Consider the following 27,195-nt stretch of genomic DNA (forward strand, 5'->3'; position numbering starts at 1 on the left):
TGATCTATAAAGGTTTCTCTCCTGTGTTTATGATGTAAGAACAAGTGGAAAACGGATAATATTTCAATGTTCCTCCATTTCTTGGCCTCATGGCTTCCTTGGTAGGATCCCAAGATACCGTAATTGTCTGACTTTCTGCTGTTTGTCTGGCTGCCGTTAGAATTCAGGACTCCCACATGGGTGTATTTAAAGAGCAGCACACAACACAGAACAGCTTAAGCAGGGATTCATAATGTAATTTTCCACAAATCAAACTTTATGGCAGGCCTCTGTGTCTTAAATTGCTGTAGATCTGCACGTCTGTTTGACCGAGGGCAGAGCTCAGCTTCACGCACACAAGCAGAGCAGTCAATGTCTACCAAGGGCAGTCACTCCTGAACTGACTCTGCAGTAGTCACAGGTATACATCGTCTCCACTTTGTATCAACTACAATGTACCACCCAGGTGTACACACTGATATTGGCCACTCTTTAGGCATGATGCCATGTGTTAATGTTAACGAGACTGATGTTAAAGATATCTTTAAAAAAAAAAACAAATAAACCATTGGAGTGGCTCCTGTCAAACTTGTCCACTGGTAATGTGAAGGCAGTTCTGGTGTAAAAGTGGTATCTGTTTTGCCTTTTGTTTCAGAGAGGAGGTGCCACCTTTGAATTATGTGTCCAAACAATTGACAAATACTCCATATACCCTGATGAGTACCCCTTTGTCAAGTTTTAGACGTCTGTGAGCTAATAATCCATTCCATCGAAGAGATATTTCCTCACTAAATTTCTCAGGGTCAAGTTATTGTGTAATTTACATATAAAATGAGAGAAATTTTATGTTTAGAGTCTTGAAGTTTATACAGCTGATGATACTTCTGTGCAACACAATCAACTATCTATATGGTACCACTAAGAATAAGTTGCTGGTTTCTTGTGAATTTTTGTGAACTAACCCTTTACTAGACCTCCAGATTCCATTTAATCAAGGAAATCGGATGAAATGTAGACAAATATGGTTAAAAAAAAAAAAAAGAAGCAAAAAACAAACATGACTTATCCAGAATTGTAACTGTCACTATCTTAAAGATCTGTTCTTCCATCATGCTGTTGACGCGCTGCACTCAGAGCAGTTTTTTGACTTTGTCAGATCTGTATGGAAAGTGATGAGGCTTTGATGCGTTACTGGTCTGCGTCTGAGAGCTGAACGGGTAAACAGGACCGCAGCGGCAGTGGCAGCAGCAGCAGCAGCAGCAGAAGCCGAAGACTGGTAAAGATCAGTGGGCGGGGGAGACAGGAAGATGTCACCAGGTAAGGAAATAGTGAGACAGAGGATGGGTAGAGTGAGTGTGAGGACAGAGAGAAAGAAAGAGGGAGAGTCACACCTTGAGGAAGTTAACCAAACAATAGAAGGAGAACAAAAGACGCATCAGACTGAAGGTAAGATTGATGTTTTCCTGTTAAATTCACATTAAATGTCAATGTCAGGCCTTGTTTATCATTTGGCAGACTTTACAGAATGTGTCCCTCCTTTTCAATGTGGTGTTTCTACTGGTCCACTTGATATCCTGCCTTTAATTTTCCCATGCTGAAACTGTTTCTCCATAGGATGGGACTCGTGCAATGTGTCGTGATAGTCTTGATGTTATCTGCACAGTCGGTGTTCACCTTCCCGTCGGTAACAAAGCCCTTCCACTTCATCTTATCTGTAATCTCACAGAAGCATTTTGTGTTGTTTGCTTTTCAAGAATAAGACAGGGCAAATGAGTTAACTACGTCTGTTCATGTGTGAACAAGTTAACCAGGACTGTTGCCTGTTTCTAATTGTTCTGATGTGTTAACAGGCCACTATGAAAGGCACAAAGTGTGAAAAAATGTGCCCCGCAGGTGAGAAAAACACAAAAATGTCATGAGTTTCTTCTGTTTCTGGATCTGTTGTTCCTCATTAAGCTTTGACTCACTTGGTCTGAATGGTTGAATCAGCAGGTTCATATTTGGAAATAGTTACAAATCACTGGCGCACACAGTATCTCCCTCTTTCTCTGTGTTTTTCTTTTTTTTTTCTCTTCAGACCTCTCTCTGTTTGTCACCGGGCTCATGCAGTTTGACCACATCCTTCATTAATATGCACTCTGGGCGAGCAGTCTCTGTCTTGCTCTCCTTGTCATCCGGTTGTTGGCTCATTTGTGTCTTTCTGTTCTGTCAGGTACGTATCAGAAGTCTTGTACAGAGTGTGCGTCCTGTTCCCCTGGAAGCTACACGACTGACTGGAACGAAGAAGACAGCTGCCATATCTGCTACCTAGACTGCAGACCAGGTACAGAAACTCTTAGTCATTTCTGCCCAGCTAACAGTTTCATCCAGCCCAGTCAGGGCTGTGATGATACCAGTGATCTTTAGGTTTCTATATTAAAATGAAAATCTATTACTCTCATCCTTTTTGCATTTCTGGAAATGACATTTTCCTGCGATTAAAAATACCTAAAACCTATTTTCCCCTTTTATTTCTCAGTTTATCATCTGAAGGTGGTTCAGAATTGCACCAGCACGTCCGACGTGAAGTGCAGCTGTGAGGCTGGCTTTGAATGCTCTGAGTGGGTCACTCTCCCAACGCACTGCAAATACTGCAGAAAGATCCAGGCAACAACTGGTAAATACGAAACAGACTCTCAGTTTCTGTCAGATATGAACAGCCTCAGCCAGCAGGGGGCCTTGTGACAAAGAAAATACTCTTAAGAGTTATGCTAAATGTAAGAGAATGACCCATAGTAATCCCCAAGACTGTACATTAGTCATATACACACATGTGACCCTGTAAAGAAGTTGTGAGTTATAAGTTTTAGCCCCGGGGACTCCCCCTCTCAGTGAGGTGGACGCTGTTGCAAATATTCACATCCTTTACCAAGAATGTGAAGATAAATCATTACTACTAATAGTCCTGTGTGTAGTCCTGAAAAAAACAAAACAAGAATTGGCAAGAAAATGTACTCAAATGTAAAAAAAAATAAAAAGTAGTGTATGAGTTTTCATTAAAGGTCTTACATTCAACTTCAGCAGTGATGATGAGGAAATGTGAAACATGAAATGAATGCTCTGCTTTCACATTAGTTGTAAGGTTACATGCAGGTTGAGACAAGTCAATCAGTCAAAGGTGCATCTCTGTCAGAATCTTACACACCCGGGATTTGTATTTAAAAACAGTGGCGTTGCATTGTGGGGGAGCAGAATCAACCAAAATGCCAATTTCTATATAATGTTGCTTCAAACAAAATAAGCTAAATATGAGAATATGAGCTGCACAGTGGCCCAGTGGCTAGCACTGCTGCCTCACAGCTAGAAGATCGCCGGTTCGCGTCCCGGTTGGGACGCCTGGGATCTTTCTGTGTGGAGTTTGTATGTTCTCCCTGTGCAAGCGTGGGTTTTCACCGGGTACTCCGGCTTCCTCCCACAGTCCAAAAACATACTGAGGTTAATTGATCATTCTAAATTGTCCGTAGGTGTGAATGAGAGTGTGGTTGTTCGTCTCTATGTGTAGCCCTGCGATAGACTGGCAACCTGTCCAGGGTGTCCCCTGCCTTCGCCCTAAGTCAGCTGGGATAGGCTCCAGCCCCCCCGCGACCCTGCAGAAGATTAAGCGGCGTACATATAATGTGTACAGATGATGGATGGATGGATGAGAAAGAGCAAAATGAATGAGTAAAAATGAACACAAGACATCACTGGACAGGATCACACACAGCCACCAGCTGTCATGTTTACTTTTGCTACTTTTACTACATGACAGCCATCTCTGAACTTGGCCTTCATTTTTATCTCAGCTACACAGATGTTGTGTATTTTTACCATATCTTGCACAGTTGTGTTGCTGCCTCATTGACTAAATCTGTCCACAAACTGAGAGAAACACCTCGCAAAATACTCAGATCTACTTCTGTGTAGTCTCCAGGAACACAACTGTGAGCCAGGGGTGCAAAGTGGGGCGGGCCATGTCCTTACTTCTGGCCCCGTATCTTGGACCATCCCCATCTTTAAATCCGGCCTCCATTTTGACCTCCAGTAAAATTTTCTGACTGCACGTTTCATGACTGTGACACTATCGCGCTGACAGAATGTGTCCGCAGAAAGAAAAATAAACTCCTGTCTGAGTATTCAGAAGTGCTTCTGTAGTAGTTTCCTGCCACAAAAAGGGGTCACCAGGATCACATTCTGCCATGATGACACACACAAACGCACAGACTCACAAGGTGAAAACATTACGAGCTGCGGTTTAAGAGAGGACTTTAACTAAACAAACGAACATATTCAGTCTAATTTCAAGGAGATGAAGTGGTAGATGTACACAAGTAACCACGGCAGGTGTCACACAGGTTAGATTATTCAGCTAACACAGTTAACTTCCAAAGAGACGATGACGATAAGGAATTATGTTCCGAATACGGATGTTGTTTTGAGACAAAAAGCATCGAACCTCACAGATTTCTTCTGCCTCATGCCATACATCGTACTTTCACTTGCTTGGAGTAATTGTTTGGAATTTGTTTGCCTTATATTGGCATTTCTACCCCGTCTCACAAGTTTATTTACATCTATGAATATCTGTACCATTTCTTCCACTTAGGCTGCAGTCATTGCCACAAGTTGTCAGTGAGGTTTGTTTCATTTGCTCTTTGTGAATCTGAAACCAAACCTGTCATGTTTTAATTTATTTATCTATTATTGTTTTGATGATTTGTGTTCTCCAGGAGCAGGAACCACTATCTCAGACCAAGATAAACACACGCCTTCCTCAGCTTCCTCAGGACATAGCAGCACTTCTACCAAGCCATGCCAAATTCCCAAGTGAGTCACGGATTTCCGTCGATACAGCACATAATAAAACACCTCACAGAGCAGAGTGTTGAAACTCCAGATTCTCATGACAGATTCTTTACAGATATTATAAATAAATATATGTCCATGGGGTCACATATTTGAGATGCTTTAACCCTTCACTCTTATCTCACACAGGTGTGGCTCTAAGATAGGCCCGACGGCAGAAAATGGCACAAATCTCAAACAAGGTCAGTGTTCACAAAAAAAAGAGAGATCAGGAAGTGTGGAATATAATTCATTTTTTATTTTTTCAAGGCTCAAAGTGGGTCTGGGCTACCTTGTTCCCCCCTCCCCTTTATTTTTCTGCAAATGCATGAATGCTTTTGTACAGATGTTCTTGATTCCCAGAGGATGTATCCTGTTCTCTAGTGCCACCGACTGTAGACAACTTTTGGCCTTTACTAGAATATCTAGACATCTATTGGATTGCCTTGGAATGAAGTACAGTTGCCCCCTGTTCCTAGAGGACAAAACATACTGACTTTGGTGATTCCCAATTTTTTTCCTGCGAGGCCATCAGCTGTTTAAAGTTTTCACATGCTGTGATATGTCTCAACATTTACCAGACTAACTGGAACAAAAGTTTGAACAAATATTAATGACACCCAGAGTTACATTCAGCAGCCTGGCTGCAACTTGACAGGCGAGTGCCCTTCAGTACAGCAACAGTGTATAACTGTTATGAATTCTCCCTAACAGACATCACAGATCTTGAAGGATGAATTAAACTGTGATCAAATCAATCAGATAATCATTTTTGAGTTCTCCATAACTATCCTGTGATGTTGAAAAAACAAGTTATTTTCCATGAGAACCAGAACCATGAGAATTATAACACACATGTTCTATGATGACACGTCTCTTCCTGCCCAATGACAAACTAATGTCTTACACTGTACTTCAAATGTGATGCATGTCTGTAAGTCTTTTTTTTTTTGTTCATCTCTACATCTCTCTACGCTAACATTGCTTGTAAAAACATTTGATGACTGTGAACATGCAGAACACATATAGAAGTTAACTACTTTAAAAATACATTGAAATTGTTTAAGAGGCTTTTAATAATGACTTTGAAACACAACAAAAAAATGAACTACAAGCGGCCATTTTTCACGCTCGGTGTGGAGATCTTAATTGTGGTACTGCTGTGTTCCAGACTGTAAGCCACACAGACACAAGGACTCTGACATGCTAAAACAACATGTCTGATGAACCATTATCTTCTGTAAGACAACAGCTAATGTTAGCATCCAACCACCTCCTAGCTAGCAATACTGTTTGATGGCGTTACATGATAGGGCAGGCGTTAATTACTTAAGACCATGTTTTTGACACATTTCTTTAAGCGTGAAAGTGAAATGCACTGGATGAAATCAAACAGTACTGTTAGCCAGGAAGTGGTTGAATGCTGATGTAATCTGATGGTTTATCAAATATGTGACTGGACTTCGAAAAATGGCCCCGTTTTCCATCCAGATCTTCATTGTCCAGTAACTTTTCAAGTGATTTAAAGCGATGGAATTATTGTTATTTCTCAGAATCCCTGCGTTTATACGACCTGCAACACAACAGCATAGCATTATCCCAGCAATCAAGCTTCCCACACTGAGCTCAACATCAGAGGAAGATGGCCGCCTCGTGAATATGGTTAACTGCCCCTGGTCTCCTCCTTCTCTTGATCTTGAAAAATCAGCCTTTTGTTTTCTCTACATCTCGATATAAATTAATTAATTAGCACAAGAGACATTTTCTTTGTTGTCTTGAGATGTAACTTAGTCATTATTGAGTTAACCATTAACTTGTGCTGTCGTCAATGCTACCTGCTTACATCAGCCACTTAGCATTGTCATTGTGAGCATGTTAGCATTTAGCTTAAGGCACTGCTTAGCCTAAGTACACCCTCATGGAACCACTAGAATGGCTGTGGATTCTTAATCATTTCCCTTTTTTTTCAGACAAGATGAGCAGTCAGCTGGCAGCCATCTTGTGTCCTTTGGTTGTCATGGTATGCGTGGCCCTCATGATCCTGTTCTTCATTTGTCGGCCTGGAGATGAATCATGTTTCAAGCAAGGTGGGATTTTGTTCACGTTCAGGAAAAGCTTCACTAATGGTAAAACATTTACATGTTGAGTCATCATTGGTGGGTAAATCCTGAACGACTTCCTTCTTTTAATTTATTCACCTACTTTTTCCCCCCCCCCAGCTATTGCATTGCTGATATGCAATGAGGTAAGTGGCACATTTCAAACCCTCATCCAATCATGTACCTCCACAATATGACACCATTTCTCTTGTGTTTGCCCCGCACTGATGGACCTGTTCTGTTCTTTAGAGAGGTCGAGATGCTTCTCACAAGTCAAAGGAGTCAACGCATCAGTTTCCCAGAGACTCATTCAGTGCAAAGCAGCCACCGCCACTTTCAGCAGCCAATCTGGGTACTGATGAGTGAAATGAAGACTTTCATGTGCCATACTTGACACATTCTGTGGGGTCATTTTGAAAACAAAACATGTAAAAGATACAGCTGTGTTACTGTGACGAGTCTGAGTTGTGACTACTTGTTTCACTGTTAATCAACTTCTATGGGTCAATTAAATCCATTGTTTAAGTGAACTATTTGCTTGTTTTTTTGTCTCTGTAGGTCCAGTCCATGTCCACAATCCAGGGACGGTCATCTTTAGCTTGCTCAGTCAGTTCACAGGCCAGGTTGGTCCGACAATTGAAGCGGGGAAGGCGGCTGAGAGGACACGCGGCGAAGAAGAAGAAGAGGAAGAGAGGGACTGTCCTGTGTTTCATCCCACATCCTCTCCCAGTATTCATCTCTCTGAGGAGGAGAGGAGTGGAGAGGACGACAGCATTTTCTTTCCCTCCCAGGAGCAAGGGAAGGATTACCACGTGTCCAAAGAGGAGGCGCTATGATGCACCGCAAAAACCTCAGAAGATTTGTAGCGGTGGTTGTGACCGCTGCAGTCCAGACTGATTCCAAAAACATTCTCTGCAAAGGACGGAACGATGAAATTGTGCAACCACAGATGAGTGAGGAGCACAGTCATCTTTCTCTGCCAAACTGTGAATCACAGCGTTCTACAGATGTTTTCATCTGCAGGCTCTGGAAAGACGTGTTCAGTGCACATCAGAAACTTTAACTCTGGGAAGAACAGCTGGAATCTCCTTTGTAAGTTATAATTTACAATGTAAATACTCGTTAATAAGCTCTGGCAGCTCTCTCTAAAGTACCTGCATGTTTAATGTCTTGCATAAATAACAGGCATTTGGTTGGCAATTACATTTTATTGTGAATTCAAAAACTATGTAGAAATGTGGGTAAGTTAAAAGCATTCACACATATGTATAATAAGACTGTGAATATGCAGCCAAAAGTCTATTTATATATACCTATAAATGTGTATATAAGATGTGAAATATCTTTAACTTTTGTGTACCATAGTACATACCACTGTTTTTGCAATATACTGCGTAAGCTTCACAGCGTCACACTCTGTAATCTCAGCGTCTTTCAGGTGCTTCTCTGTCCCTTTATACACGTATTTTAACATCACAGGTGTCAGTCATGTTTCATCTCAGGAAACAGCATCAGTGTTGAAACAAATGTTGTGTTGTTCCATTCTTCAACATGACACAAGTGACGTTTGCCTCCATTTCTCATAAAAATGTCCAAAGCCACAAGAGATCTGTCACTGAGTGTCTGTCTGTGAAATTAGTGATAATCCAAGTTCAGGGTCCATCTTTGGGTTGGTCATATTTCCTGCTTCCTGGACAGGCGTGGATACGTCTCCGTCCGGTGTGCACGGTGTCACTGGTGGCTGTTGTTTAACCGAAGGGTAGTCTAAGCAACAAAAGAATGGGGGAAGTGTGAATTCATTTTGATGTAATACTCACTTAAGATGTTCTAAAATGATAAAGCACAATGCTCATTGCACCTTCTGTATGTCAACTCTGGTGCAGGGTTATCTTGATAATAGTCTACTAACCAGATTTGGATCTGATCCAGTGCAGAATGGGCTTGCTATTTGTAACAACAACGAGTGCGATTATTGCCGACAGGAGGGCGATAATCACCAGGAACCACACATTATCTGTAAGCAACAAGGAAGACAGACATTTATTGAATATTTTAGATGAGGATCAAGAGATCAAGATCAAGTATTTCCTTGTTATTTACTGGCACAAACGGAACCTGTTCTTTACCTCCAAGTGGTTCCCTGGGTGTCGAGGGCGTGGCAGGGTTGGTTGGAGGCTTCAGGGCTGGAGGGAAGAGATTAAACATTTGAATCAGCTCACATTTAGACTTCGACACGTTTAAAAACTCAGTGGAAATAAGAAACAGTTCATAGCTCAAATTAGTCACTGAGCTCATTATCTATTATTTTTGGCTCTGTGGTCAGGAGGTCATTTTTAATCCCAAAACAGGATTTATTGTGAACTCGTGTCACCTTATGTGAAGGACTCCACTCAGTGGCTACCACAGAGGACGCAAACATTCGCTAACTGTGAACATTTTAATAAACATTTGTTTGTATTATTATTAATGATTAATTACATCAATTAATTACATTAATTACATCAGCACCGACTCGTTTCTGTTGAACTTGGCAGCCTTTCAGGAATGCTGTAGCAGGATGTTGCCATGAGTCCAGTACTCTCTGCAACACAACATGTTGTCATGGTTGCGGTTTAAGTGAACTTTTTCCTCAGGAAGTACAAAAGGGCGACCCTTCTTTGTGGAGCTGCTGGAGTGCCCAATGTCATCCAAAAATGATCAGGGAAGACATCAACTACTGAGTCTGAATCTGCTCAGTGCCCTTTAAAGCCCTTTTTGGCTGCTTTCAGGCAGCAAAACATCACAACACTGACATATTATCACCTCAGAAAAATTGTCTTTTTACATATCCAGCAGACATACAGCAATATGACAATAATTTTGAGTCATTTTTCTTGTTTCTCACTTTCTTCCATCAGCCCCTGAGGGAAATATCTAGCTCTTTAGCTGCTTAATGCTCTACTGTGTTCACCAGCTGTCAGTGCTGCATTATTATCAGTGTTGCCAGATCTAACGCAAGAAACAACCAACAAAGTCTAAAGAAACAAGCCCAAAAGAGGCTTTACAAAAAAAAAAAAAAAACAACCAGCGACTTTACCTTATGTGAGAAAGATTCCTCTTGATTAGGTTATTGTATATCCTGCATATGTGTGAATTTATTTTGCATCTCTAACCAAACCCAACATTGATGTTGGTGGCTCCCTTTATGATCACCTCCATGGTCACCTAACACCCTTGTGTTCACAGTGTTTCTGTGTTCTGTGAGTTATACTGTATGCTGACTCTCAGGTCTCTGATGTCCACAACAACCCAAATCAAAAACAAAACTCCAAACTGCCTGTCCTTTTATGAGGTTGCAGGGAGTTTTGCTGGAGCCAATCCCAGCTGTCTCTGGGCAAGGGCAGGGTACACCCTGGACAACCTTTCAATCACTAGCCGCCTGCTCTACCCGCTGAGCTACCACCCCAACAAACTCAACTTGTATGTTGCATCCTACCTGTAGTGGGGGTTACGGGTGTGGTGGTGGTTGGTATCGGCTCACACTCCTTACAGGGTTGTTCCCTGCAACGGTAGCCATCTTTACATCTGCACACAGCGTTATGAGTGGCATTACATTCTGACTCATACTCCATGTTCGCTGTAAAAAAGAAAGGCAGAAACAAACACAAAATTATCATTAAAAGAGTAAGTCAGTGTTTGTGATGAGCACACGTATCCACAAAGGTAAAATATGACACAAATCAGAAAATGAAAAATGACTCACAAGGCATGGCAGGTAATGATTCTGGATGTAAGTCATAAGACGGTTATATTATCACATTAGAAACCCATTTTTTACAGACAGCTGTTACTTCTCAGTAAAAGCTGGGTTTCACTTTGATAAAACATTCTCTGTTACCAAATGTTTTAACACGCACACTTCAAAGTAAATTCACAAATGAAAAGACCAGCTACTTGGATGAGACCCTATAGTCATCACACAACATTTGTTACACCCAATACAACATAGTTTATAAAAGTACAACAATGACAATCAAGTTTTTGTGTCTTTGTGTACATAGTTCAGAAAGGACTTCTGGATCATAGTGCTTAAAGAGACATGGAGTCCTCCTTATCTGGGCTGTAGTGTTAGCTTTCTTAGCTAGTTAGGTAGCTAGTAACCAGGTCATGATTTCTGGAAAGAGACATTTCTGTTGAGTTTTTCAAGCATATTTCAAATGCACCAAGTGCCCTCTCGTTCCATTAGATATGACAGAAGGCAGGTTTCTCTTCGACATCTCCAACATTTGGCCACTCACACTAAAACAATCTAAATGGCAATCTAAAAGCAGGCAAGAGGAAAAGATGCACTCTTGATTTAGGGGTGAACAGTCCCTTTAAATGTCGTGCATGTACTGATGTAACCACATGTGCCGACAGTCAAAACTTAATTATAACCTCGAACACAGGCACATTTTCATTATGTTTGCTGGGTGTAATTACACTATTACTACTATATTATTATCGTCAGTGTATTCATGCTCTTGCTACAGTCCACTGTGACCCAGTGAGAAAATGCCTCCACAAGCACAATTTAAACTATGATATTTAGCTTAGATTATCAGAAAACTCTGCATGCGAATACCATAATCATACAATTGACAATGTCCGGCGCTATTCTTTTTGCTTGAGCAGTGAATCTGCAGATTTTGGAGCTGACAAAGGTTTTAACTCAATGGTTGAGCAGGGTTAAGAGGTTGTTACCCCACTCATGACTTCACTCTGCTGTGCCACACTGACCTTTGGTAGTTAAATGAAAAAAATAACTGTGGAAGTCCTCTAATGCTGTTATTCTAAGATATCTACACTGGATTTCCATCGGATATGAGTGTAAATGTAGAAGACAGAGACAAGCTTAATAGTTATGTGGACAGCAGATTCATTTAAGGGAATATGAGAACTGTATGAAAATATGAGCATCAAAGTTGATGAAGACCAAAGTATAACCCAAAAAAACATTAAGCTTTTGCATCACAAGAGCAGCGTGTGAATTTTTTGCGTGGGTTGAATCATTTCCACCTAAATTAGTTTCCATTGCCGTTAATTGGTATAAAGCCCCTGCACGATTCAAGTTTTTTTTTTTTTGTTTTTTTTTTTTTGACATTTTCACCACCCACCTTCATCACCTCAGATTCTACAACAGATATCAACGACTGCCAGATGTAAGGTCGGGTCAGAAAAGGTTTGTTTACTGCTGCACTGTGACATTGGATAGAAATATGCTAACACTGCTAGAATACGTGACACAGAAGTGACTCTGTTAAAATATCAGTATAAAAATTCAGACTTTATCAAACTTCTGTGTTTTCTCTCTTCTATGTTTTCCACAGTGACATTTGAAAATAAGCAAAACAGGCTGTTATTGCTCACCTGGCACAGGGCAGAGACCTGAGTAATAATACAGTGCATGACATTTATGTCTGCCCCTCTTTCCGATGTTTACCACTTTTCTGTGTTTTTCTTTTTTTTCCACTGACACAGTGATGGTCTACTTCATGAACCTCCTCTGCCTTTGCCGCTACTGGTGGGCTGTTCTGCTGTTACTGCTGTTATTACCATGTAAAACGTGAACTTCTCCTGCAGAGTCCCACCTTGATACCCCCCTGAGCTGCTTCTCAGAGGGTTTGTCAGACCCACCTCATCCCCCCTCCTCCCATGAATCTCTCTCTCTGACTGTATCCCACCATGACACACACCATGGGGAATACCCTTGCAGATGTGACCTTAAGTTTTGTCTGGGCAAACTTCTCTGAAATCATGCTCTGTAGACAGAGTTGAGTAACACCTAACAAACTGTCTTTTATCAGGCTCTGCCGTAACTGGACGAGGTTGGTGGTCAGGACTAAAAAGAAATGATGAGTCACCCACATTTCATGTTCAGAAGACAGACTCACAGACATCACACATGACACACACGTAAAATAAACAAGGAACCACAATGTTTCACACGGGGCTGAATTGACACATGGCATTTACCGCTCTGTGTTTCTGTGTTGAGCTCTGTTTTTCAAGATTTTAGGACTGTTACCATTCCTCCTCAACCCACATTTTTGATCATTTCATACAGTCTAGGAATCACACTGGTAAACTACAGACTTTACACTTTCATTGTCTATATAATGGGTTATGACACATGCATTATCACAAGGCAAAGTAGCAAAACAAAGGGGGTTCCAACCATCCTTGTAGCTCTGTGAGTAGTGGCACTAAGTGATATAGTATGACAGAATAACACAGTTGAGCAAACATATGCAAACATGCAAAAATGATAATATCACTGTGGTTACAAAGCTATTTCTGTCAAAGTACAAATACTTTCTTACTGTAATTAAGTGGATTTCTTAAGTATTTGTACTTTATTTGAGTATTTACTTTTGTACTTTTACTCCCTATCATGTACAGCAGATGTAGCAAGACGAAACAACGTTACTGATGGATGGAAAGAGAAAAAGTGGGAGACTCGATTGGGGAGAGGAGGCGTGTTAAGTGTCTTGTACCTGCAGAGACCCTGCAGCCCTTCTTATTTTCTCAATTCTGTCTTGGGTAGAAATGTCCCTGAGAGGGAAACTTTTTACTTGGAGTTCATGTCAGAGCCTGTACTTTGTTACTTATTACTTCAGTAAAAACGAACTGTAAAATGACTCACATGTTTTGCAACTTGTGCAATATTCGCAGTTTTGTTCCAGGTTGAAGGAGTCACGGAAAAGGTTATCCGGGCAAGGTTTGCACACAATTTCACATCTGGTATCATGACGAAAAGACATGTATGTACCTGGAAAACACACAGTAATTCACAGTTACAGTAGTCTATGAGCTGTTTGCCTCAAAACTGAAAAATGAAATCCATTAAGTTGAAAAGAAGTCATTGTACCTGGTTTGCAAAGGTCACAGCAAAGTTGGGGTTGTTCCAGTGGCCAGGGATATTGTGTCTTATTACACTGTATGGAAAGCGCAGAAGAGAGGAGAGATAGACTGCACAGGACAGTAAAAGTGATATTAAAGAGTGGCTGCATCTGAGGGGAAGAGAACAAGAGGAAGAAGAAGAAGAAGAAGAGGGGGAGGATGACAACAAAGAGGAGGTAGAGGAATATGAATGTGTGTTTCATCAAATATGGTCACATGCTAACACTAACAGATACAGTGAAATTACACGCAACTTTGAAAAAATGACGAAGTCCACAATGCTTTCCATATTCACACAAGTGATAATGGATACAGAATTTGGGAGCAAAGCATCTCAATGCACCGTATACTCACAACTCACATTCGTAAAACATAAGACATACAAAGGAACTGTCAGAAAAATTCAGTCTCGTAACAGTTCAGACACTAGTAACGTCACTGCCAATGCGTTAACAGGAACGTTAATAAATAAATCTACTAACATTCAACCCAAAAGGACACTTTTATGTGGCAGATACAGCTGAAAAAAGACTTTCTACCGTCTTTACTTACCCTGGCTGAGGAGTTGACAGAAGATGTATCCTGAGACCCTCTGAGTGTAAGACTGAACAGGGGACCAGAAGTGTGTTAGGGGATTATTCATAAAATGTCATGATGACTCATATCGAAAAACCTAGCACTACGTTGTCTTTCATATCTGTCAGCCCCGCTCTTTCATCCTCTCGGTGTTTCTCTGCTGCGACCCCCTGGCTCGGCACAGAAATATGCCCATGCAGCCTCGTCTTTTTTCCACAGGTGCCATCTCTCTCGTTTCATCCAAAATCAGCCTTTTTTTTTTTTTTTTTTGCTGCAAACAAATTAATGTTTTCTCTGCCACTTGGGTGGTGAGCTCATTTCGGTGAGAATATCATATACCACTCATTTAGGACCCAGCCATCCTGTCGTTCTTACAAAAAGCCGTTGAGAAGATAAACATTATTCCAAGAAATGGCACTAGGCAAATGATGGTGCTCTGTGCCTTTATGAGCAATAAAAGGAGATTTCTATAAACAATACCAAATGTAAAGATATGATCAAACTTCCTTAATATAGAAGTGATATTAGTCATCTTATCGTAAATGTCAAATTCTGATATCAAGATGTAAAATTTACTGAAGGAATGATCTGAAATGTCTGCCAGTGTAGTTGTGATGTGCAGTTACCTTTCCGGGCGAGGTGCACATCAGGCTATAGTGTAGGACATACACCTACACAGAGGCTACACTGTTAGGTGGGATGTAGATTCAATGGAGAAGCATAAATCAAGCTTCAGGAGAGACTTTCAATAAAAACACAACGAGTGACAATTTCAATTTTTATGTGATTGAGAGAAGAGAATGGGCTGGAAAAACTTAGGTGGGCGACTGTGCTTCTGACAAAGAGGGCATATTCATTATTCATCATTATTCAGAGCCTCTAAACATTCGCTTAGCTTCATTTCAGTGCCAGTTGTCACTAGCCTCCATCCCATTCACCTCCAGCAGCCCAGGTCTGACCTCACTAGAAACCCGTTCCTCTCCCCGTCCATCTGGATCTCAGCCATTGTCTTCAACCAGTTTCACCACCACCAGTGTCTTGACTCCATCAAGGGGGGTATCCTGTACCACACGTGGCTTCATTACCCCCTTAAGCATGTATTCAAGGCTGTGATCCTACCCTTTCACTGAAGTTACACAGAAACAGAAACAAGTGATAGGGAGGCACAGTGGCTGTGACAGTGACACCACGTACACTACAACAACATATTTGATGTTTGTGACCTGATTGCCATTATCCTACATTTACACCCAATATCTTGTAAATTCTGCAGAGGGTGCCACATTTTTTAAAGATGTTAACCTCAAACTTAGGTCAAATGTTGGTACGTCCTTAGAAAGAACATGGAGCAATAGAAAGTGTGAGATAGGAGAACTACAGAGGAGGAGTGAAGTGTTGCATCACTGACATCATATCTGCCACCTCCTCTTCACTATATGACAGCGAAAAAATCCTAGGATTACTCCTCTTTTTGGGACACTCCTCTCACCCCTACAGTCTCCTCCGTCGACTCTATGATGAAGCATTTCTGCGCTAAAGAAAAGCTGTAAACATTTCAATAAATCTGTGCGCCACTGGCTGCCGAGCGAGAGAGACATGGAGCTCCGAGAAGACCCGAGGACACCTGACAGCTCAAAGAAGGCCTGCAAGTGAATCAATTACAATTTTGTTTTTTAGTCCACTGTGGCTTCAGTTGTCCAGATGAGAGTTAAATGCTGCCCAGAGGCTGTCTGGGGAATTCCTTCAATTACATTACAATCTAAATCAAGCTGTGAAAACATTTTGTGTTTTTTTTCAGATAATTTGCATGAGTGAAGATCTTACACAAACACCTGTTTAAGTCTTGTGTTTTCTTCCTTTTTTTTTTTTTTTTTGATTGATTGCCAGTGTCTCTTTTTGTAAAGTTGTGTCTCCACTTCATCACCACCTCAACCTGAATTAAACAGCGAGGTGCAGGATTTCTGAGGCTTTTTCTTCAGTTTGTCCACCATTCAGCCGGCATGTTCTCATCTCAACACCCCAGTCATTTTTTATTTTTTTTTAAACAGAAACCAGGCCACGACACGTGACCTCCTGTCAACTGTGAAACGGGGCCTAAGGTTGACGAAGCAGGAACAGAAAGGGGCTGCCTGGGCTCACTGCGGCTCTCTGCGCCACTCAAACAGAGTACAGAGATGACTGGAAGAGATGACTGAGCATCAAATCACTCTGAACTGACTTAGAGCAAACCTGGTCATGCTTATCTGGAGGTTTCAGAATTAGGCTACTTGACTGTGAGGATTCATACGTTAGAACCTCAGAGGCATCTTTGCCAGGAACATGTTGACCGTGTTGCGCTGAAGTAAACAGATACTTAACAAATATCTACTTTTGGGTTGGCCTGAACCGCAAAATCTCCATGCAGAGCCGGACTGCTCAGTCATCACAGCTGCCCTCACAGACTGTGGGAAACTCACCAGCAGTGTGAGTGTTTGCACGTGCGTGAGAGCTGTGAGAAGACCAAGATAAGGGCGCCACATGTGGCAGTGTAGGTATTTGACAGTTTGTGTGTGACACAAAGAGAGACAGAGAGAGAGAGAAGGAGGAAGTGTGGTGATGAAGGATGTGGTTTTTCTGAGGAAGCACTTGTCTTGCTTTGCTGACTGAGCTCTTTCATGTAGTGTACCAGAAAAAACATGTGACGCTACACTCGACTGGCCTCATGAATAAAGTATCCTAACAGCCTCCAGACTCCAGCCTATTCTTGTCCTTAATTATGGTGCCTGTAACTGACATTGTTGCCATCGACTGACTGGAGTGAGGTTATGTGAGACAAAGGCAGATCAGGCATCATACAGAGGGCAAAATTATTCTAGAATTGCGATAGTTATCATTCATCTAGCAAGATCATTTCAGAACGTTATAAAAAAAAAAACAGCCACATTACAAGCCACAGGGATGCAAAGCAGGTGGCCACAGTCTGACTCTCGGGGGAGATGATGGAAGGTGGACCATCAAAAGCCATTTTTGTGGTGACAAAACCAGTGTTTTAAGGAGACCTGGGGACATTTCAAGCTGTTCTTTGGTGGACAAAACAGGCCATAACTATCAGTGTTTCCCACACATTAATTTATTTGTGGCAGTCCGCTACAATATCAGCATTGGCCGCCACATAAAAGCTTCTAGCGATTTCATTTACACTTCTATAATCACAAGAGCAATGTTCATCTGTGAGGATTATCTTGCAGAACAAAACACTTGAGTGTCATAAACCTGCATTTGAGCTTATTTTTAACAACATCCCCAAAATCCAATACAAAAATCCTCTGGGCTTTCTGTCCAGGGAACCAGGGCGATGCTACCATCCAGGTCAGCCCACAAAGATACGTCAATCCCTATACCACTCTATTCATCCTTGTGACTGGGTTGGTAGATGATGACAGCATTTTCATTTTTGGGGGGCAAACTTCCATCCTTTAATGGCAGATTCCCAACTTAAACCTTGACATTAAGATGAGGTTAAAGTAAACAAAACAAAACACAGGGTCATTTAAGGTCACAGTGCAAACTAATGTAAAATCTATAGATTTCTTGCTCTAATTCAGCCTTTCTTTTGAATCATTTTTGTCTTTGTGTGAATGTGTTGGGGTTTAGTGAGTGAATGTGCAGATGCATGTAAGGTGACAGGTACCAGGGGCGCTCACCTGTACTCTCGTGAGTTGCACTGAGTGTTTTTGCCCTCACTCCTTCTTCACATCTGAGCTTCACAATTCCTTGAAACGGCTCGTGACGCAGCTATTTCCCGTTTAGTCCGCCCCCGCGCGCACTCAGAGGAGCCAGGGGCACCGGCTCGGTCCCGACCGTCTGCTTTCCCGACTGAAACGTCCAACCAAACGAACTTTAATGTCGACGAATGGACCTGGAGTGAACGGGTAGCTCGTCGCTGTAACGGTGTTATGTCCAGGTAAGTGACGGTAAACATTCCTCTGCGTGTCGGTCTGTGGGAAGAGAAGATTCATATCAGATCTGAGGCTGAGTGTAGTGGGCGTTTATGTGGTGTCTTAGACAAATCGAAACCAGTCAGACAAGAAACAAAAACAGTAAAATCTTGACTGTGCCCATTAAACCTTGAAATATCTGCACGTTATCGGTAATAGATGTGAGTTTTTGGGAGGTCTTTTTTTTTTTTTAAGTGACCACAGTGGTTTCAAAGTTCAGTCTAATCTCAGTGCTTGAGTGCGACGGGAAGGAGGAGGGTGGAGGGGGGTAAGTTGTTGAAGTTGCCAAACTAGTGGCGTAGAAATATGTGACAGCCATTTACTGACATGGTTGGAATTTTGATCAACTGTTAAGCTAAGAGGGCCGCCATTCAATCCCAGTTTAACGGTAAATCAAGACATCATATTTGGCATGAAGTCCAGTGGCGTTCACTGCACATCCAAAACAGGCAAATTAATCAACAGTTCACCTGTGGCTGACCTTAAAGATAGGTTCGATTGATCTGAGGTGAGGTGTTGACAAAAGTCACTCCTGAAACATCAGCTCACTCTGGTGGATGGTTTTAGAGGTTAATCCACACACATCTCATCTCATATATATCTTGATAAAGTGGTTCGTCCACAAGAAATTGTGTTAAATAGAACATAGGTGGATCCAGGGCCACATGGCTAATGGCCCCCCAGGAAGCCCCCCCCCCCACACACACACACACACACATACACAACTGTCATAATGTTGGGTTGGATGGACTGAAGATAATTACTAAACCCTTGATTCCTCTGGGCATGTCTCTGTTAGCTGGCGTGTGCTCCGCTGTTTTGTTCCGTCCTCCACACAGCTTCATATCCCACTGGAGGAGTTTTTCAGAAGCAGAGCGTCATACCTTCCTGATGTTGTTGACGGCTGTAGCTCAGCGGGTAGAGCAGGTCGACTAGTGATTGAAAGATCGCTAGTTCAAATCCCGGCTCTGGGAGCTGAGCTGCATGTTGAAGTGTCTTTGAGCAAGATACTGAACCCCACATTGCTCATCAGTGAGGGCCCTGCGATGAGCTGGCGACTTGTCCAGGGTACCCTGCCCTCGCCCTGAGACAAGGCTGGGATTGGCTCCAGCAGCAACACCCCGTGTTGGAAAGGGATAAGCGCTTACGGACAATGACATGACATTGTGTGTCAGTTTAAAGTGTGTCTATTGTCGATCCTGAGTTGGCACACAGTGTTTTGATAACCGACTGGATACAGTTTAGTGTTCCGCTGCCGACTTCCGACTTCCTGTCTTGCTCGATCTGTTCTGTGCCAATTGGGGTCCGCTTCCATCGGAAACAGACATTAAAAGCCGCTTGTTGGACGCTGCTGAAACATGCTGTGGCGGAAACACAAACAATGTCAAGAAGGGCTGAGATCAGCTCCGGTGCCCATAATACGGCCATGACAGTCCCGGTGGAATCTGGGGGATGGAATTATTTATTTTTTATTGCCTTGCCGAGTCTTGCATGTTGCTACAGTAGCCCAGAATAGACAAACCAAATACTGGCTATAGAGAGGGCCATTATCACTCTTATGTGCTTTGGAGACGAAGGTGAAGGGAGGGGTATTCAGTTGGTTGCAGTCCAATTAGACCGCAAAGTGCCACTGAAACCAACACACTGGCCCTTTAAGATAATCAGGTCAAGACTCATAAGTTGATTCAGTTTGGATAAATATACAATTTTAACAATGTATACTCTTTGAATTCCTGACATACTATCAGTGAATCAATCCTCTCAACAACCCTCAGTATATAGAAAGCTTTTAAGAGAAAGTGAGAGAATGGGGCAAAACATTTTAAATATGACATGAGTAAGCTGTTGTTACCAAAATCAGAAGGATTTATCCTCTGACTGGGGGCAATTTCCAGTGTTTCAGGGCTTTAGGTGTAGCCAGCAGAAATATCCAGATAACAGATATCAGGGCCAAAACTTCCTCCTCCCCCTAGCTCCGGTTGTTGGTTACAGTGTGATTAGCAACTTCAGAAGTTAAGAGATGATATCTACAACTGCAGCATTTCATTTGTTTATGGGCATAGACATGGAGATAAAAATAGGGGGAAAAGCAGTAAAACTTCTCAGATGATAGCTGAAATTTAATTTGATTTATAGATGATGTCTCTCTACTCCGGTCGTGTTAGGACTCATCTCATCCGGCTCAACTCTACATAAGACTTGGTTGACTTAAAATCTTTTATTTTCAGCCTCAGGTGGACTCACAGTACTAACTGGGCATAATTTGACCTTGTGTGTACATTGTATGTATGTTGCATATTGTCAGAGTGCTGCTGTTTTTATCAAACACTACACACAACACAAACCTGGGGTCGGGCGGTGGAGTAGAGAATGGGAGGATTTGGGGATTACTGGGGCTAATAATAGAGCCCTGCTGGTCTTGTTGACGCATGTTGCTGTTGCTTTAAATGATAATATTTCAAATGTTAGTTTGCTGATGTTTTCATGTGAGTGCAGCTGATCTGATGGTAATTTTTGTTTGAAGAAATATCCTGTCATATCCTGCCAAAGACAACCTGTCACCTGCTGGTGGTAATCGATAGATCAGGCAGTATAAACAAGGGGCGAGTGTTTTTAACTGCTGTAGGAAAGAAGCTGTTTTTTAATCGTGTGCTGAGAGGCTGAATGAGGTTGTGGGTTGGGTGGGAGGTGTTGCCGGTTATTTTTGTTGCTTGGTTGAAGGTCCGCTTTATATACAGTGAGCTGAGTGAAGGAAAGTAACGGCCAATTAATCATGTTTGGAGGCTTTACTGACAGTCCAGTGTCCTGTGACTATCTGAGCCACCAGGCGGTGAGAGATGATGAGGTGAGGATGCTCTTTGTGATGGCTTTAGAGAAGAGGACCAACATGTGTTTGTTGACATGATACTACATAATTTACAGTCTTTGTTGGGCCTTTTTAATGATATGGTTCATGTTTATGTTCCATGTTGGCGTATTACTGATGTAGGTAACGAGGGACTTTACTGTAATGCCACCTTTAAAACCAGGGAAAGACAACACTTTTGTCATATCAAGAATTAACAAAAATGTATAATCTAATATGATATATAGTCTCATATCAAAAACAATAACAATGTGATGTATTGCCCAGCCCTAGTATTGAATAAAATGTTGTTGTGCCTTGGAATTTACACAGAATATAGTAGAATGGCACTTAATAAAGCACAAACCTCCGACAAGACCCAAGACTTAGAGCTAACTCTTAGATAACAGGCACCTAAATATGCCTAATTTTTTTTCATCACGATCCATGCTACATTCTCTTGGAAAAGAATGAAAATGTTTGAAAACAAGCTAACTTCTCACGATGTAAAAAAAAAAAAAAAAAAGCTAGGAAAAAAAATGGATATTAAAAAATGTAATATCTGGATCGGTCCCTCTATCAAGATCAATACCAAAAGTTTTGTGGAAATCTGTTCATTAGTTTGTGTGTGATCCTGAAATCTGATCCTCCATGACAACGTTATATCCTTGATTCTGTTTTCAGGCCATTTAAGGAATTAAATAACTGCTTTAAATTAGTATTAGTACTTAGTTTCTGCCCATAATTCTGCAAAAGAACTCATCTCTGAAGCCATGAGGCCTGTGAGGGATATAACTAATTACATTGTTTTCCTTGCAGGTGGCCTCAGATGGATTGAGTTAAACCTGGCAGATGATGGAGGGAGGTGTCCACAGAGGAAGATGGAATGGCACAATGCTGCTCCTTGTGGTAAAAAAGATGAAGCCGCTGAATATTTTGGAATAGCATGAGTGCTCAAAATCTGCCTTGTGATGGACAATAAAGCATTTCTTTGCATGTTTTCTGCTGCAGTGCATGTTCATCCCCACACTGACGCTTGCACTGCCTTCAGATAAGTCAGATCAGCAGCCGTGTCCAGAGGGGGACATTTACACTGACGCTGAAATTTGTTGCCCCAAGTGCTCTCCAGGTACTAGGCTCATTACTGGAAATATCACACTTCTTCTTCTGTTAAATCAAATCCAATCTCTCAATTCAAGTCTTAATTTTGTTAACATGTGATGTTCATGTTTTCTAGGTTATAGGCTTGTAGAAGAGTGCCATGCTCCAGGCCAGCGAAGTAACTGCACACCCTGTGCTTCCGGACTATTCATGGATCAAATGAACTATGAATACAACTGCAGATCTTGCAGACACTGCAAATGTAGAGTGACTTTTCCACTTTGATTTTGGCAGTGCTGTCTCAGGTGTTGGTTTGCCCTGCTCACATTTTCTCTCACGTCAACTCTCTTGCAGCACAAAGACATGAGGTGGAGGTATCAGCATGTACAAGATTCCAGAACGCTATTTGTCGCTGTAAGGACGGTTATTATAAAGTTGTTATCAACAAAGACACAAATGAATGTCGCAAATGTAAGCTGTGTGGGGAAAATGAAGAGGAAAAACAAAAATGTAAGTCCAAAGATCTGGCAATGTAGTCAATTACTGTGATGCTTAGTTATTATTATTATTGTCAGTCTAAATAGTCTTTTTGTTGTGCACAGGTACACCAGACAGTAACACCGACTGTGAATGTAAAAAGGGGTACTACAGAGTCAAAGGCAAAGTCAAGTGTGAACCCTGCAACAAGTGAGTGTACTAATGTTTATGAGATTTTGGCACATGCATTGTTCCCACCCTACTGTTTGCAACAGCTTTATTTAAAGTTGTTAATGCGGAAGTTGGTTTGCTGAATTGAAACTTGCAGCACACGTCTGACTTCTGACTGTTCAATCTTTCCATATGTTCGCAACAAAAGAGAGAAGTTACAAAACACTATTACCGGTTGCTGCTATGTTAACATTTACTTAACAAGAGCTCAGTTGTTAAAGATCCATTTTAAAATCTTCAAAGTCACTAACATACACATTGGTGTGAAGGAGATACCTGTGATTTGACAAAAATGATTCTTATTATGTAGGCATTTGAAAAGGTGATTTACTAGTGAAAATAAAGACAGGGCAGAAAATCAACACCTATCCTATTTAGAGATGTTTATTAAAAGTTTAACTGGGGGACAGACATTGACATTTATCATAAATAAAAGTTGAAATAGAAATGGGGCCCAGTGGAACCAACTGCCCATATCTCCCATAATTCTTAGCTACACTCTTGTCCACACAAAGGCAAGAACATAGCCATTGTTTGTGATTGTGACAGATGATCATATCTGCTTCAGTAAGTACCAAGCTCCTGTGTGACTGTGAAACGATACTTAGCATGCAGTTCTTTCAACTCACTCGATGGTGTTAAAAAAGTACATCGGCTTTTGTGTTCATCACTTCCTCTTAAGATGCGCCGCTTCCTCCTTAATGTTGTGAAACGTCCTCTCTGTTCTCCACAGTTGTACCGCTGAGTGCGAGCATCTCTGCTCACCACCTTCCCCCAAGATTACAAAAGGTGAGCACAACCGTACAGTCATCTTTTTGTAAACATTGCTAAAAACCTTTAGCCTACTTAGTCATAGATATCGGTCTCCTGGATTGAAAAATAAGACTGAAGCTTTAGCAGCAAAGTGTAGAATAAACTGGCACTATGAAAATGCAAGATCTGGTATTACTCTGTGGTTTTGAGATGTTTATGTGCATTGAGCCACATCTGCACTGTAAAGACCATGGCAACCAGGTACTGGAGAGCAGTCTGACATGGAGGGTCCGATAAAAGCTGGACACGGGTTCTTTGTCCTGTACATGTACCATATATTTTTACCTTGTGTCTGAAACTAAACTCCGTCCAATGACGGGTTTTCACATACATATGCGAGCACAGTACTATAAATAGCCACAACCATGTGTAGCAGTCAAGCAAAATGACCATTGTTCTGTTATGATGCTGAACGAGAACCTCACTGATGAATCACATCATTTAATTGTGCTTGTTATTTTCCGTAGGTCCTGAATCGGATCAGGGATTTCTGTTAAATTTGCTTGCTGGAGGTACAGTTGCAGTTGTGGTATTGTTCGCCCTGGTGGTTTCCATCACCCACGTGGTCACCAAATGGTCTACCAAGAAGAGGTTGCTGGGCACGTCCTCCCAGTCATCTGACATCTCCACAGACTCGTGCAAGGTATGCTCATCAGAATGTCTGTGGTTACTTTTCTCTCTTGTCTGCACGTCCAGTCTATTAAATAGATTTTTCCTTGTCTTGTAGCAGGTCCTGATCCAAGGGGACACTTCAAACAACAACAATCTCAAAGTTGCTCCTCAAAGTCCTGTGACCGAACACGAGCAGCTGTCCAATCTGCCTGACTGTGTCCCGTTCGAAATCAAGAGTGAGTGTATTTCATACTGCACGTAGCACAGGTCCAGTTTGCTTTGGCTCAAATATACAGGAAACTATTGTTCTAACTCTTATCTCTTTCTCTTACCACTTTCAGTCCCTGAGCTGATCTACACCGTGCTGGATCTGGTTCCTGTGCTGCAGGTAAAGCAGCTGGTGCGTTCGCTCGGTGTGAGGGACACAGAGATCGAACAAGCAGAGCTGGATCATCGCTCCTGCCGGGAGGCTCACTACCAGATGCTGAGGGTGTGGGCAGAGAGAGGGTCACGGGCAGGTGGAATGCTGCACTGGCCTCTGTTGCACGACATGTTGGATGAACTGAGAAAGATGCACCTGGGACAGGCAGCAGAGGAGCTGGAGACAAAGTACGGCATTCAGTGAATTCCCAACGCCTGCCAAGTGCATCAAAAGGCTCATGAAACCAAGTACTGTTCTCTTACGGACAGCCTTCAAACATTCAAACGAACACGGTGCTATCACCAAAGCAGTTTCATTTCACAGCAACCAGCATCACTGAACACTCTACCTCTTGTCCTGCCAGTCGCTCGCTGAGCTGACAGGCCAGACTACTGAGAGCCATGGATCAAATGTGGGGGCAGAGTGAACACCAGTGTGATTTTGCACTGCTTCGTATTTTTAAAGAACTTTCAGCAGTTCAGTATATGTTCATATAGATTAAAGCATATGATATATGGGGAACTATGCTTACTCACTTTGGGGCACAGTTAACTCAGCAGGACTCAAAATGGCTCTATCGACCTATCAGCATCTTTAAAGCTTGGTGAATTCCATGTTATTTCTTGTTCGTGTTTTGTTTATTTGTGTTTTGCTTTGAGGTGCTTTGTGGCCCGATTAAGACAGAACAGCAGAAGATCTTGCAGCAAAGTGCCTTGGGCCAAAATCGAACGCGGGCCTTTGCTAAGGTCTCAGACTTTATTCGGGGTGCAGTACTACCAAGTGGTGTATTGGTGGAGGGGTTATCCCTTGTTCCTTTAATCTGAACAACAAAAAAAGTATTAACGGATCAGTTTGTGTTTCTCACAAGTAGTTTGGTGCTGGAAATATTTCTTGTTTTGAAGCAGTGAGCTAAAGAGTGCTGCTGGGTTGACAAAGTTTTGTAGGCTAACCCAGAAGTTAGCATCGCCATGGTTCCCTCGGCAAAAAGCCCGTGGGATTTTTTAATCAGTTGTATTATTGCTGAAAATATTATTATTTTCCCTTATGCCTGTGGTGACCACAGACCTTTATATCAAGCATTTAGCTAAAAACCCATTAAGAATCCTGCTGGCTTCGAGACAGATATAGAGATACAGCTAGCATTTCCAGTATTTATGCAAAGCTAAACTCAATCTTTGTACTTTGTACAATACAAACAAGTGTGAAAAAGCCTGTCTCCCACAATGTCAAACGAATTCTTCTCTCAGATGCACTGTTCCTTTTGTTATATAGGTAACTATTGACTGATCACATTTTTACTATAAGCAAGTGTTAATGTTGCTTTTTTTTTTACTGCAAACTGTTTTATCCAATTTGCCTGAAATTTAAGCTACATTTATTGCCGATAGTTTTTTGGGGGGGAGGAAAAGGAAGTGCAGAACCTAAAGATTGATCAGCCACAGAGGTAACTGGTTATGTTTTAAAAATAGTTCCTGGTTATGCTGTTGAAAACGGCTTCTCCAGGAACAATAACAAGGGGAGGGAAGTTTGTAGTTCCTTAATGTAGACCAGACCCCTGCCAGTTTTCACAGCCTTTTTTAGAGCCACATTTGCATTCTTCTAAGCCCCCTCATACAAGCATTATGCGTGACTGTTGGAGAAAACAGGACACGCCTTGTCTCAGTATGCCTCAGCCAAGCTACTTTTATATAATACCAGTCCTGGCCTGTAGATTCAGATATGAATCAGTTCTGCTCAGACAGACTGAAGACGTGTCAACCCAAGCACTTTTTTCTGTATATTGATATGTATATAACACAGCATCAAATAAATGATTTTAAAATTTATCTTGTGTGCTTCTGAATTGTGCCGTACATTTGTCCGGAGGCTCCAGACAGCGTCAGCATGTGGGGGTGTGGATGAAGCATAATGTGAGAAACAACTTGAGTGTTAATGGGGAGGTGATCACGTCTTTAACCTCAGCGATGCTGCCAGTCGGCATTCCAGCTCTGTAGCTTTAATCATTTAATCACATTTTTAACGACATTTGTCTCCGTAAATGTTTAACTGTCAAGTCTTTTCTGACCTGACCTTGTTTCTTTCCAGTAACTACATCCTCTGATCACATCCACTTGCCCATAACACCAGATTGTCATGGTCAATTTCACATGAATACTTTCTGTCAAGGAATGAGCAAAAAAACAACCACTGATGTGCCACAAATTTGCTACAAATACACACAAGACCTCCTCACCCCCCTCTTAAAATGATTTCCTCCTGTTTGCTCAAGGTGATCGATAA

General features: G+C 41.8%; 3 protein-coding genes across 9 annotated transcripts; 2 read left to right on the forward strand and 1 right to left on the reverse strand.

The window, feature by feature from the left end:
* The first annotated feature begins 1,170 nt into the window (after positions 1 to 1,170).
* On the forward strand, positions 1,171 to 8,542 carry si:dkey-260g12.1 (tumor necrosis factor receptor superfamily member 3). Of its 4 annotated transcripts, none has more exons than XM_037075031.1 (11): positions 1,171 to 1,425; positions 1,594 to 1,659; positions 1,830 to 1,872; positions 2,192 to 2,302; positions 2,498 to 2,635; positions 4,728 to 4,824; positions 4,993 to 5,045; positions 6,813 to 6,929; positions 7,062 to 7,087; positions 7,191 to 7,293; positions 7,500 to 8,542. In XM_037075031.1, the coding sequence occupies exons 2-11, from the start codon at positions 1,609 to 1,611 to the stop codon at positions 7,775 to 7,777; spliced, it is 1,017 nt and encodes a 338-aa protein (XP_036930926.1). In that variant the 5' UTR covers positions 1,171 to 1,425; positions 1,594 to 1,608; the 3' UTR covers positions 7,778 to 8,542. The 4 variants fall into 4 exon arrangements, with proteins under 4 accessions (XP_036930926.1, XP_036930927.1, XP_036930924.1 ...); XM_037075030.1 differs by having other exon boundaries at positions 1,173 to 1,425; positions 1,594 to 1,663; XM_037075032.1 differs by having other exon boundaries at positions 1,171 to 1,659.
* cd27 (CD27 molecule) lies at positions 8,517 to 18,255 on the reverse strand. 3 transcript variants are annotated; one of them, XM_037075049.1, is made up of 7 exons: positions 18,122 to 18,255; positions 13,831 to 13,972; positions 13,606 to 13,731; positions 10,417 to 10,557; positions 9,068 to 9,124; positions 8,851 to 8,955; positions 8,517 to 8,705 (listed from the first exon to the last, which is right to left on the reverse strand). In XM_037075049.1, the coding sequence occupies exons 2-7, from the start codon at positions 13,970 to 13,972 to the stop codon at positions 8,554 to 8,556; spliced, it is 723 nt and encodes a 240-aa protein (XP_036930944.1). In that variant the 5' UTR covers positions 18,122 to 18,255; the 3' UTR covers positions 8,517 to 8,553. The 3 variants fall into 3 exon arrangements, with proteins under 3 accessions (XP_036930944.1, XP_036930945.1, XP_036930943.1); XM_037075050.1 differs by lacking the exon at positions 18,122 to 18,255 and adding an exon at positions 14,415 to 17,918; XM_037075048.1 differs by lacking the exon at positions 18,122 to 18,255 and having other exon boundaries at positions 13,831 to 14,382.
* On the forward strand, positions 18,244 to 26,741 carry tnfrsf1a (tumor necrosis factor receptor superfamily, member 1a). 2 transcript variants are annotated; one of them, XM_037075011.1, is made up of 10 exons: positions 18,244 to 18,381; positions 22,080 to 22,169; positions 22,272 to 22,389; positions 22,498 to 22,623; positions 22,716 to 22,871; positions 22,964 to 23,048; positions 23,803 to 23,858; positions 24,350 to 24,525; positions 24,610 to 24,730; positions 24,836 to 26,741. In XM_037075011.1, exons 2-10 carry the CDS (start codon positions 22,113 to 22,115, stop codon positions 25,117 to 25,119), a joined length of 1,179 nt encoding a protein of 392 aa, XP_036930906.1. In that variant the 5' UTR covers positions 18,244 to 18,381; positions 22,080 to 22,112; the 3' UTR covers positions 25,120 to 26,741. The 2 variants fall into 2 exon arrangements, with proteins under 2 accessions (XP_036930906.1, XP_036930907.1); XM_037075012.1 differs by having other exon boundaries at positions 24,613 to 24,730.
* Positions 26,742 to 27,195: the final 454 nt, after the last annotated feature.

This window comes from Acanthopagrus latus, chromosome 17, assembly GCF_904848185.1.
Source record: "Acanthopagrus latus isolate v.2019 chromosome 17, fAcaLat1.1, whole genome shotgun sequence".
Lineage (NCBI taxonomy): Eukaryota > Metazoa > Chordata > Actinopteri > Spariformes > Sparidae > Acanthopagrus > Acanthopagrus latus.